Raw genomic sequence first — 13,712 nt, 5'->3', positions numbered from 1 at the left:
GTACTTGAAATGTTAAGTCTGGGCTATGCATTATTAGCATGTAACTTCATGTTTGAGGTCGTTAAATACACATTTAAGAGAGTCTCACGTTCTAATATTCACCGCAAGAGTTGTCAACATCTAACCACCCGTCGTGTGAAGGGAAGCAAATCTATAATAGGTTTAATTATTAATCCAAGCATGAAAATATTCTTTTTGTTTAGCTGTAAATATAATGGATGCCTCATCTGAAATGGCAGTGATCTGCTGTGTTACCTGAGCTTTATACGGTCCGCTGTAGAAGCTGATGAATGACATGGATCTGCCAGTGAAAGCTTTTACTAACAGCAGATGTTAGGCTGTTTGATTTGTGAATCAATTGTGTACACAACAAAAGAAGTATTGGGCTTTCATGATTGGACTTAGTAAAGCTAGTGGACTAGCCGGTTTGTGCTCGTAATACGCCTATTCTTGCAGCTAAACCAGCTTTATGTTGGAACACTCTGAACTTGTTTGAATATAGAACTATTTTCAGGTAGGTGGTAATATAAAACCTGTGGTTGTAGATTAGGGTTTAGAGGTCTGCACTTTATTGCTATTATTAGATCTAGTTCAGGCTTAAATGATGATCAAGTTCTGTTAATAAGTTGCTGTTATAATTTGTTGAATTGATATTGTCAACAGATTGGCCTTATCAGCAAGTTACAAGGCTGTCTGTTTGTCCTCTTGCTCTTCGATACAATTAATGTTGACCATACCAGTGTGCTGGTTGATTTTGCTTCAATTTAAATGCTGAGTATGAACATCATGGCTGGACTTATATTCATAATTAAATTACTTCAAAGCAGTTTAGCCACAGTATACAGTAGCTAGAGTATATACTAGCTGTATATAGTACATTCTTGACAAGATAGGCTCACAATGCTAAGGAACATCTTTGTAAGGTATTAGCTCTTAGAAGCTGCCCTGGAGTCACTATTTGTTGATTTATTTATAACTATAAATATTTTTATAATTGGCTTCGTACATGGCATAGTTTGTATGTAAACACTTTCATTGGGCAGTTGTGTTATTAGTATTATTTCATTAGTATTACAAGTTCCATTTCACCTATAACTACTAAGTGGGCTTTTTAGCAGTAAGAGCACCCTGCCAGTGTGTCTCATGGTCTGTCTGTATGTCCTTCAGAGATGGTGTGCCGATATGTCTCGTAGTGATGGCTGGACGAAAAAACAACTACAAACTCTTTACTACAATTGTCGTTACATGTGGATTCCTCTATTTCTACGTTAGCCTTAGCTCCAATCTACGTAAGTCTTTGCTGCATTTGTCATACTTTCTCCATGATTAGTTTAAATAAAGCCTTTCCCTAAAATGCTAGGTGTTGGGTTCTCGTATTTTAGTAGATGGGAGATATCGGTAGCTGTCATCAATAAATATCATACCTTCAGCGCTGTTTGACACTTAGCATTTTAGTAGTTTGGGTTTCACTTCTAGAATAAATTACACTTTTTTACATTTTTCTCATTGTGCTGGATCCATATCAATTATGTTACAAAACTTGTTGATATTGTAGTTGCTGGATCAAACCAGAAGTCGCACTCTGAATACACTTTCACTGAGAGTGTCCCCAAAACAATAGAGCATACAGACACAATTGAGGAGTTGCCTGAGGCTTTTGAGCAGTTGTCAGAGGAAACTCTCCAACTTATAATAAATCAGAAAAAAATTGAAAATAGCAAAAGGTACTATAGCTCTCTATTTGTAGCAGATTCTTTCTCCTATTGTAATGTACCTATGGACAGCTTGAAAGGCCTACATCAGCTCACTAAAATAGTGCTGTTATTTTGCTGCCAGGCAGGAAGGCTATTTTCACTGCAGCTGTTGGGGTACTAAGGATATTGTCACTGCAGCTATTAGGATACTAGGGCTATTGTCGCCGCAGCTCTTTGGGTACTAGGGCTATTGCCATTGCAGCTGTCTGGATACTCGGGCTATTGGCACTGCAGCTGTTTGGATACTAGGGCTATTATCACCGCAGCGGTTTGGACACCAGGGCTATTGTCACTGCAGCTGTTAGGGTACTAAGGCTATTGGCACTGCAGCTGTTAGGGTACTAGGGCTATTGGCACTGTAGCTGTTTGGATACTAGTGCTATCCATCGTTTTTTTGACGTCAAGCCTTTTGCTCGTGCGCTCGTTCACAAAAAAGCCGCCATATTTGTAGAAAACGATCGTTTTTCTATTTAATAATACTTTTTGGTGTTGTTTTAATACTATAATAAAAAAATTGCCAACGAAAGCATCGTTTTCAACAATTCATTGCAAAAGCTTCTTGTTTTTAACGATAAAATTGTCTATAAAGATGGCCGACAACGATAAAATGACGTCACGAAAAAACGAAGGATTGTCACTGTAGCTGTTAGGGTACTAGGGCTATTGGCATTGCAGCTGTTGCCATACTAGTGCTATTGTCACTGTAGCTGTTTAAATACTAGGGCTATTATGTTGCAGTGGCTGGGGTACTAGGGCTATTGTCGTTGCAGTTGCTAGGGTACTAGGGCTATTGTCGTTGCAGTGGCTGGGGTACTAGGGCTATTGTGGTTGCAGTGGCTGGGGTACTAGGGCTATTGTGGTTGCAGTAGCTGGGGTACTAGGGCGATTGTCGTTGCAGTGGCTGGGGTACTAGGGCTATTGTCATTGCAGTTGTTAGGGTACTATGTCTATTGTCGTTGCAGTTGATAGGTTACTAGGGCTATTGTCGTTGCAGTGGCTGGCGTACTAGGGCTATTGTCGTTGTAGTTGCTAGGGTACTAGGGCTATTTTCATTGTAGTTGCTAGGATACTAGGGCAGTAGTATGTAAATTGGCTGCTCTGAATCAGATATTTTGCCCTGGCACTTTTGTTTTAAAAAATCCAAAAAAAATTTCACAAATTTAAAACTTTCACAAAGGCAAAAGTTTTTTAAGTGAAGTTTTTTGGAATTATCCGAAGGGATTTTTAAATAAAGACTGATAACAAAAATGTAATTCTGGTCAAAGATTAGGGCTTTCTACACGCAAATTGATAGGACCTGCCGCTCAAGCTTGCCGTTTCCGCTTTCTCCATTACCACACAAATCCTTGATGCTTTTGATTGTCACTTCCTATTTATTATATTTATTATCCATTTCTATACCTTAATTAATAGTCGCGTTTGACTGAACATTCAACAACTTCTTATTTGACTGTCACTTATGTGAAATAGATAGTATCAAGTCAACAAGCTAAGTCAATAGAAGTTTATCCTCTGAGCGTTGTAAGAAATTTGAGTTGGCTTTAGCAAAATGTCAGGCGAAGCAGTGTAAAAGGGGTTAGCTAAATTAGGAAAGGTCAGCTATCATATCATGCTCGGGATTAATCAAAGGTAATTTTTGTACTAAAAAGGTATACCAATAATAGTAGAGATATTTACTAAAATCTTTATCCGGATGATGACATTAGTGATGTGAGAAGTTTGTATGGAGAGGCATCTGTGAGTCAGGTGCTTTAGGAAGCAAAGCATTTGGGTTTTGGAAGCATAGCCAAGCTTCTAAAATCTGAAGTTGAAGGTGTTGTGGGTGGTAGGTGGTTTCTTAGATTGGATGACCCTAGCGCCAAAGATTAAAAATCTTTAGCCTAACCTAGAAATATACCATTTGGCCCACACACCAAAAAATCGACCGAGCAGTTTTGTTGAGAGTTGAAGCTGAGAGAGTAAAGCGGGTAAAGATAAAAAAATACCTTCATGAATGATGTAATAAACCAGACTACAATCATAGATGTGTTCAGCTACTAATCTGCTGACAGGAACTTTGTGTGGAGGCAAGCCAAGCCTGTTATTATGGAGAGAGTACATCCGACTTTTGGTGGAACAAAAAAATTCGAGTCTTCACTGACAAAAATACATGTCTATGAGAATAGATGGTTTGAGTTTACAGACATCATCTAACATCTCAATAGCTTGTTGACCAAACTGGTGCAAGGTTTACACGATCAACCCCACCGGAAACAAAAAATATCCAAAGTAGCTCAGCCTACTTTTCAAGGTCCAAGCTGTATATCCATACAAGGACACGAACTCTCATGAGCGCTTTAAAGGCCGACAACTCTTGAAACTTACGACTTAGGACCCACCTTCCCTAGAAGTGGAAACGACAACCCTTTGATCACTGCTGCATGGGATCCAAAACAATGTGAAGTATGTGAGTATGTGAAGTAACGCTGCTAATTAGGCAGATGTGCCTATGTGCAGATGATAAAAAACAAGCGCAGACAATCAAAAACTTAGAGATAACCACATAATAAATGAATGAATTTAACCACTTGCTTAACTTTGATGAGCTTATGCCCAAAAAGATACAATACAATAAGTATACAAAGTCTATTAAAAAATACATTTTTCGAGGTATACGCGCACCAAGGTTTGAGAATAGAATCTCACCAGAATTGTGTGTAAAGGTAACTGAAGTCAAAAAGTGGGCCAAGACAAAAGGTATACCTGAGTACAGAATGATGAAAAAAGCAGCTTTACAATATGCATTAGGTTTTAGAAATGGCATGAAAAATTACATTTTTAAAAAGCTATACCCGCGGCAACTATAGTACCACCGATTAACAGTTTATTTCCTTCATGAACATTGTGCTCTCACTGGTTGAGGATAAAGTGTTGATGAAAACAATTGTACTACAAATATAGAAAACCTTACAAAAGGCATTGCTTTTAGTAGATTTAGGTGCTAGTATTGGTGGAGGCTTTGTGGGTATTGATGGAGGTTTTGCAAGCAGTGGTGAGGGTTTTAGGGTAGGCTTTGTAGGTTTGGCCGGTAGTGGTGAAGGTTTGATACTTAGAGTCTCAAACATTTTGGTTGTTTTAAGTTTATACGTAAATCCTTTGCCGCTTGATCTTGAAAGGTTTAAGTTCATGTCTGAATGTGTCGTACAGACTTTTGGCTACAAAATAATTTATTCGTCCAAGAGTTTCAATAAGGACATGTACAAAATTTAAAATAGGATCTTGTAGAAATTGCTTCTTCATGAATAAGTCATTGACTAGTGTCAAAAACTCTTGCTATGCCTTTTGGGAGGAACCCGCGTGTCTAGCTTAAACTGGAATACCTAGTGAACAGCAAAACAGCAGACATAAGTTCTAACGCTATCACTAAGTGTAACTATTCCGAAATATGAATGACTTATAATAATCAGTCACTACCCTTTTGTAGTCATAGGGTCTTGAGTTATTGAATCCATTTTAGTGCCTAAACTCGAGTTCCATTCAAGAAACTGATAAAAACTACCCCACTTTCCATCTTTACAGTGAACGCTCATGTAGCTGCTGTCTAAACCTGTAGAAGGATATTTAGGATACACCTTTCTGTGATAATGTAATCCGAGACCCTCTAGTTTTTGATGGCCATAGGTGTATAAATAAAGCCCAAATCTCCAGCGGGTTCACCAATCTCAGGAATATATTTCGTGGTTACTCCAAACTCATCGAGCAATTTGTGATGCTCGGTTTTATCGTACATGTAAGTATTGTTTCACAGACCAAAGTCAGTCTCCAGGATTTCTACTAGACTCCAATTGCGCTAAAGTATTTAAGTTTGATACATGATATGGAAGCGTAAAATAGCTTTTGTAAGCTGTAGATCGTGTGTCGGCTGATCTTTACTCACACTACACTAAGCTGTTGCGTGGTACAAGGCAAAATTATATCACTGAAAAGAGTATCACGTGTGATCATCATACGATCAACACACATCGTCAAAGCTTTTTATTACTAGTGGTATAAGTGAGATGTCGACAAAACTTTTGGTAAAGCTATATGATATTTTATTATTTTTGTCTCTGTCACAATGACAGTCAAGTTGTGAAAATCTATAGGATAACTGCTAGATAATTTTCCAGTTACTTATTAATAATGACATTTTTGGCGATAAACAAAACTGGTCATATTGACATTGATCGACTCGTGAAGGCGACTGGAATTAGTCTCAAAACAATTACTTTATATTTATCTTTATTACTAATCGGCTGAAGTGACCAGGTACTCATACAGCAAAAAGACAATTACAACTCAGCCGGGGTATTACATCTATGAACAGCTTCTTTCCAAATTACCCGTAGGCTCGTCTAAGGTTTACAAAAACACTCAATATTAGTACCACTGCAACGATTATAGGTCAACTAGCCAAACTGATAGAGAATGGTTATGTATACTCAACCGATCGCGTTTGTATTTACACATGGATAGAGTAGACGCCCCCAATAACTTATGAAACGGAAAATGATCAAATCTTCAATCAATCCTCTTAGCAAAACTGATGCGGGAGAAATAATACAGCACCACCCTACATATAATTACAAATCCATGTTATGTGATGGGCTAAACAGCTTAAAGGTGTCTATCTCAAATAATCGAGGTAACGCTTATCCTGGCAAGTTCACTGCTGAGCCCGAACTGTATAACATAAAATAAATGTATGGAGTTTGATTAAAACCTAAGAAAGTGCACCAAGTCAAGCTAGCTCGAGCAAGCATTTTTAATGGAAAATCCTTGTTTCACCAGCTATTCTTCAAGGTAGATGTAGTAAGGATATTTTTTGCCACCAGGCTTACAGACCCAAAGTGGAATTAAAGATACAAATTCTAAACGACGAATCTTGAGGTTATAAGAGCATATTCCAGGTTGCTAATTAATAAACTGCGCGCAATCAATCTTTAGGTAAAAAGTATCATATATACTGTCTCATATTTATTTTTTGTTATAAAAGAGTTTAAAGTATTTTATAAGAGATAAAAAAAGGATATCTTTTAAAAAAATAACTTTTTGAAAAATTGTTTTATTTTTTATTTTTCTATTTTATCTACTCAAGGCAAAAGAATCTGGTCCAGAGCAATCAATTTACATACTATTTAGGGATATTGTCATTGCAACTATTAAGGTACTTGGGCTATTGCTATTTCAACTGTTGGGGTACTTGGGCTATTGTCATTGCTACTGTCAGGCACGTACACGTAGGCTATTCTCATCGCAGCTATGTTACAGAGCTAGTCATTAAACTCTGCTAGTAGGTCTGTTACCATGAGTAGCCTTGCTACCAACATAACTGAGTCACCCTGAGGGCGCTTCTCTCATTGTCCCATAAGAGAAGTACTCTAAACAAGTATTAGCCTAATATTGTTACTTTTAGACTAGCTAAGATAGCATGGTTCTGCGATGCCGAAAAGAAGTTGCAATCGCTTCCTCCGACCAGTCATATGTATGACATTCCAGGACGAAACCTTTCACTCTCACTAATTGCCAAAGTCGCTTCTACATCTTGGGTGGCATTTTTAGCTCGAACCGAGATTCCCGCATGTATTCAATACATAGAGGTATTCAGTACATAGAGGTCTGTTGCTATCATGGTTACCTTCTCACCTTCCCATTTAGTGTCAGCTACCATTTCATAGACTTCTAGATGCGTATTTTGTTATAGTCATCACACTCTGGTCACGCAGACTTACATGCATGTGTGAAGGAGGGCCTTACCGTTGACCAGCATGAAGGACATGTGAGAGCACTTTTCATCAGAGATCCTTGGACTAGATTAGTCTCAGTCTATGAGGACAAAGTAATGTTTATATACATTTGTACTCTAGAGTCTAATCTTGTAAAGGGAAGATTGTGTGGCTTTATGTTAGCACTGTTGTAGCAGGTAAACTGATACAGTAGATATTGCTGTCTCCTTGCCTATCGTGTTACAAAATATGTTTTTTTGAATATGCAATTTGAATCACGTACGCATCGAGTTACCTTGAAATAAGCGTTTCAATGGACATTCGCATGCTGCTGGTTAACGAGGAGCTTTGTTAATAGAGATAAAGAATTCTACTCCCAAGGTTATAGCTGTGCACTCCTTTCTCATTTAGCAGCATGCTTTTGAAGTGGGAATGACTGAAGTGTGAAAAATGTTTAAAATGGAATAGCTTAAGCAGCATTTTCTTGCGTATCATTCGTAAATGCTATTTCCATCTTTCGCAAACATGAAACATTCAGTGAAAATTTGTGAGTAACAAAACTCGATTGACACGCAGGTTTTTGACGTTTCATCCTGCAGATGATGCCCTTAAAACAGTCAGTACTGGTAATTAACCGTGCCCTTAAAACAGTCAGTACTGGTATTTAACCGTGCCCTTAAAACAGTCAGTACTGGTAATTAACCGTGCCCTTAAAACAGTCAGTACTGGTAATTAACCGTGCCCTTAAAACAGTCAGTACTGGTAATTAACCGTGCCCTTGAAACAGTCAGTACTGGTAATTAACCATGCCCTTAAAACAGTCAGTACTGGTAATTAACCGTGCCCTTACAACAGTCAGTACTGGTAATTAACCATGCCCTTAAAACAGTCAGTACTGGTAATTAACCATGCCCTTAAAACAGTCAGTACTGGTAATTAACCGTGCCCTTAAAACAGTCAGTACTGGTAATTAACCGTGCCCTTAAAACAGTCAGTACTGGTAATACAAAAATATGTCACAAGCAGGTTTACTTTCACATACCATAAAACCTTTATTTGAACACCTCTAATAGAACGCCACTATTGGGATGGGTTTAAAAATATATCACCGCCTTTTAATTGAACGTCACCTTTATTTGACCACCACCGACATTCTTTGATCTTTACGAACCAATAATAGAAAGTGATCAATAGAAAAGTGTCCACAAAATGGTAATAATAATGACTCGGTTCCATCAATAACAATTAATTCTTTTGTTGTTGCTATAGTGGTTGCCATGGTTTTAGTGACGGTGTACCTGAGAAGATCGATCAGAAAATCATTAGAACTACATTCTGATTTGAAGTCACTAAGGTCTAAACTTGACCTATTGTCTTCAGATTCGTCCAAAATGCGGTATACAATCTGACCTACAGACTTTAAAGCGTTTTAATGAGCGATGAGAATACTTTTCAGGAACACCATACAACGTAATAACAGCCATTGTCATGGCATATTCTAATTTTAAAACGTTGAAAACGTCTTTAAAATTTAAAATGCTATATCCGTTTTCTAACTCCAAAGCTTTATGGGTTTTTCTTTAAAACTTTGAAAGCGACTCCATCGAAGTATTTAATAACAATATCAAGTAATATTTTATAATCAAAGTAGTTCTTTGGTTAACTCGGTTTGACACTGCGTCGAATATGCAAAACAGTTTAGCAAAAATGCTGCGGTCAATGGCATCGATGTCGATTCACCCAAAGGAGTGTGTAAAATATAGGTGACATTAGTCTCGCTTTGCCCGCCAAAGGTTAAATTTGTTTTCCCAAAATCCTGCCAAGCTAGTTAAAAAATACAGATCCATCCACCATTTGGACGTCACCTCTAATAAAATGCCGCTAGAGGGAAAGGAATGAAAAATAGAATGCCGTCGCATTGAAATACAGGTTTTATAGTATATGGATATGTTATGAGTGAAGGAGTAAAATATGTTGATATTAGGGACAGCACATATTAGTAATATACAGGTAGTCCGTATTTAATAGCATACTCGGTACCAATGATGCTCTTTAAAAATGATCTAATTTTCATATAATGTTCCTGCAATTACAAAGGTGCAGTGGCAGTGCATTAGTGAGTGTAACTGTATGCTGCTATTACAAAGGTGCAGTGGCAGTGCATTAGTGAGTGTAACTGTATGCTGCAATTACAAAGGTGCAGTGGCAGTGCATTAGTGAGTGTAACTGTATGCTGCCATGCAAAGGTGCAGTGGCAGTGCATTAGTGAGTGTAACTGTATGCTGCCATGCAAAGGTGCAGTGGCAGTGCATTAGTGAGTGTAACTGTATGCTGCCATGCAAAGGTGCAGTGGCAGTGCATTAGTGAGTGTAACTGTATGCTGCCATGCAAAGGTGCAGTGGCAGTGCATTAGAGAGTGTAACTGTATGCTGCCACCTTTCTTATGTTAATGAGCAATATTTTGTAACATTAAATTTCTTTTGTTCTACCTATTTATTAAATATAAAGAGTTGTGTAGGTTATTAAAATGATGGAGGTAGTCTTAAATATGTAGATTTGTACAGTATTATATAACAGAGGAAAAAAGTTAAAATTCTAAATTAGTAAATGTATAACATGATTACGATGTATCTCTCAGCAAAGCTTTAGACACTTGATTCTCATTGGCTGCTTGCATCTCAACTAATGTTACTATTATTACTTATGCTATTAATTAGATTTGAACTATAAATATTTCATTTCCTTACTTGACCGGGTATCATTCTATTAGACATTCGATTTTGCTAATATATTTTATTTGACTACGAGATGTCATGATATACTATATTCTAGATATAGACGTACTATGATATAGTGTTTATTCTGTCATATGCTGCTTCAAGCTGGTATCCCTTTGTATTGAAAATTGATAAAGAAAAATTAGCATGCTTTTAAAAATTATGTTTCACGATTATGCTGCCTGATATGGACAGTTACGGTCAGCACCTTAATGCCCTTAATGCTGATGTCAACTGTGTTTTTAGATTATATTTGCCATCTAAAATAATCAGATTGCATCTCCAATCTGCCTGATCATCCACTAAATGTTTACATCCCCAGAAAACCCACCACCCCTTATATCAAACACCAAAACATCACAAATCCGCACTATAGAACAGCAATATGCAAAAACAGCTTTTTCCTCAAACACTCACAATTTTACTACAATACTCTCTATTTTATTTTAGTTTTGGTCTGATAGTATAAGTTGCTTTTGAACGACCTTGACCAGTAATAATAAAGTTTGTTCATCTAAAGTGCACATTGTTTCGTTACTATATATAGTTTATTAGTAGTTAGTATAATATATATAAATACTAGTTAGTATACTTTGTTAGTATAATATACTATATATTATATAGTATTTATTGATAAATATTATATTCTTAACAGATAGTAAAGCAAAGGTTTGTACAAGCTGACGAGTGTTATAAAAGGTGGAGGATAGTACGAAAGCTGCCTTCCAACATGACTGATGATAAAGCTGTTCCTGCCAATCTCAGCTTTGCCCAGTTTATCGCTTGTATCATAGAAACCAAAGACCCTAATGACCTCGACCCCCATTATAGGCCACAATATCTCATGCAAGGCCTCTGCCACGAGCAATATACCCAAATAGGTGAGTAGTTTTTGTTAGCTACTGCACTCTAGTTTGTTAAGCGAGTTCACTGCATAATCACTTTTACTGTAGTGAGTGAAAATTAATTTGAATTTCTATTTGAATTCGCTTCAGGCACCCTTGAAGATCTCAATAGAGATTTTCTGTTTACTATGAAAATGGCTCAACCAAGTCTCACAGCAGCACAACTTGGGAACCTGTTGAAGATATTTTCTCGAGGACCTCGTCGACCTTGGGAGGTGACAAATCTAACAGATAAAAGACTGAGGACTGCGCATTACTTCAAAAGTTTAACCGAGACCAGTATACAGGGGCTTCAAAATATCTATAAATGGGATGTGCTGCTTCATTCTTACAGATTTCGCCCATTAACTTGAAGGGTCAAGGTAGCTCTTGCCGCGTCCATGTTTATTTACTTCGGATATGTGTACACTCTGTTTCTTTCTTAATTGTATCACCCTTGCCAGTAGTTGAACCCTAACTGTATCACTCTTGCCAGTAGTTGAACCCTAATTGTATCACTCTTGCCAGTAGTTGAACCCTAACCGTGATGCAAAGCTTTGCTGAATAATTTTATATAACAGCAGAGCTAAATGTTGGTGTGTTAATAGCTGGTTACTACATGACCGTGACCTCATTTTCAAATATACACGCAGAACAAACTTCTACATCCATATCCTGGGTATGGAGACTGTCCAAGTTGAATCTTAGCATGACTCAATTAGAGTGAAATCTGGTCGCTCCCAGTCTATGTTGAAACAGTGTCAGCTAGAAATACACTGCTAGAATAAATGTATTACTTAGATCAGAGACATACAGAAATTTTACCACTGCGGCATGACAAACACCTCCAGGAATTGTACTTAGAACCTCACAACCTAACTTTAAGTGCAATTGTAGAGCATGTTGATGTAAGCAGTGGAAGTAGTACGGTAGAAACAAATTGGAGTTGTCTGTTCAATTATACACAATAATTACATGTTGGTGTAAAATTTACAGCTCATAATTGCTGATGGCTGACATTCAGATATTTTCAAACTTTTTAAAAATACCTACACTTTTAATCTTCACATATAATTACCTTTAATTACCAGTTATAAGTAATTTAATTAGTAATTAAATTACTTATATTATTAGTAGTTTAATTACTAATAATATAAGCTACTTTTATATACATTTTTAGAAACATTTTAAGAGTGCGCTGTAACTTAATAATGGTTTTAGTTAATTTGGAATAATAGGCGTATTTTACTAAAGCAATATAACTGAACTGAGGTTATTAGCATCCTTTGTTGGCAAAAAGAAAAGAATAAAAGATTTCAACCTATTTTCACAATATAGTCTTCTTAAATATGGGTGTATGATTAAACCTGGGACAAAAAAAAGAACTAGGCTGAAATACGGTGTCCAGGATAATCTCATCTCCAGTGGTGTAACTAACAATAAGCCATCATTTAAGCTTAGTTAAATAGAGCAGATATAGAACATCACAGGGAAGTATGAGGTTGCTATAATTTTGCTCTCCTTTGTAGTGCACTAATAAAATATGAGAATTACGTCAAAGACAGATTTCTATAAACTGAAAAAAAACAATAAATTGCTAGTTTCATACACTGAATTTATTCAGTGAAACTTCCATGATATATCGACACTGTTCGCACAGCTTATGAATATCACTAACTGATCAATCCTTCATTCGCTCAATAATCAGCAAGGGATAGCAAGTTGGCGAGTTTGGAATTGGCATAGGAATTGGCGAGTTTTTGACGAAATCGGTTTGTGTCAAATTATCCTAAAGCGCTAAAACTCATCTAATAATAGCTTGCTCAATAATCAGCAAGCAAATTTAGTAGAAATATTAGCTCATCAAATGATGCAAGTGAAAACGTTCTACCAGAGCACATGATGTGAGCTCAGAATCTAATCACAGAGTTGGCCCACCGCGTTGTTTGTTACAAGTCAGATACCAATTATAAATAGTTTACTGAAGATGAATTGTATGTATTGTACAACTAGACTTTTCGCTGGTCAATTTACAAGAGGCAAAGCAAACAGGATTACTGTTCCTTGAGCAATACATCATGTACAGCTTAACGCCATGGTAAACAGAAAATAGCTCAAACATAACTAGGTATGTATAATGAACACAAACTACAGATCATATCAGCAGCATCAACTCGGCTTCTAAATAAATTTACTGCTGTCATTGAAGTACATGTATATTATAGTGGTCTCTTTATAGCTTTTGAGCCCACGTTGTAAAGCATAGTTAGCCATAGTTGCTTCTATAGCAATGTATGGATTGTCTAGTAGCTCGTGCTGTGGTGATGTGAGGGACTGTCGTTGCCTGATATCATATTCAGTAATCAAGGACAATAGAATTTGGTGATTTATAAAGGCCCAAGTATGCATAATTTATCTGACACTCTGCTTCACCATGATCCAATATGAGGCAGACTTGATACTCAATCTAACAATCCAATGAATGTAAAACTGTCAAACAATCTAAGGGGTGCTATACTCTGTCCAATAAACCAAGGGGTACTATACTCTGTT

General features: G+C 36.9%; 1 protein-coding gene across 2 annotated transcripts; it reads left to right on the top strand.

Moving 5' to 3' along the window:
* The first annotated feature begins 237 nt into the window (after positions 1-237).
* LOC137391391 (carbohydrate sulfotransferase 11-like) lies at positions 238-11,803 on the top strand. Of its 2 annotated transcripts, XM_068077850.1 has the most exons (7): positions 238-514; positions 1,168-1,289; positions 1,556-1,724; positions 7,189-7,372; positions 7,477-7,611; positions 10,931-11,156; positions 11,271-11,803. In XM_068077850.1, the coding sequence occupies exons 2-7, from the start codon at positions 1,196-1,198 to the stop codon at positions 11,531-11,533; spliced, it is 1,071 nt and encodes a 356-aa protein (XP_067933951.1). In that variant the 5' UTR covers positions 238-514; positions 1,168-1,195; the 3' UTR covers positions 11,534-11,803. The 2 variants fall into 2 exon arrangements, with proteins under 2 accessions (XP_067933951.1, XP_067933950.1); XM_068077849.1 differs by having other exon boundaries at positions 238-1,289.
* The last annotated feature ends 1,909 nt before the right edge of the window (positions 11,804-13,712 follow it).

Source organism: Watersipora subatra, chromosome 3, assembly GCF_963576615.1.
Source record: "Watersipora subatra chromosome 3, tzWatSuba1.1, whole genome shotgun sequence".
Taxonomy (NCBI): domain Eukaryota; kingdom Metazoa; phylum Bryozoa; class Gymnolaemata; order Cheilostomatida; family Watersiporidae; genus Watersipora; species Watersipora subatra.
The sequence above is the reverse complement of the archived record's forward strand: the minus strand, read 5'-3'. Positions and strand labels throughout refer to the sequence as shown.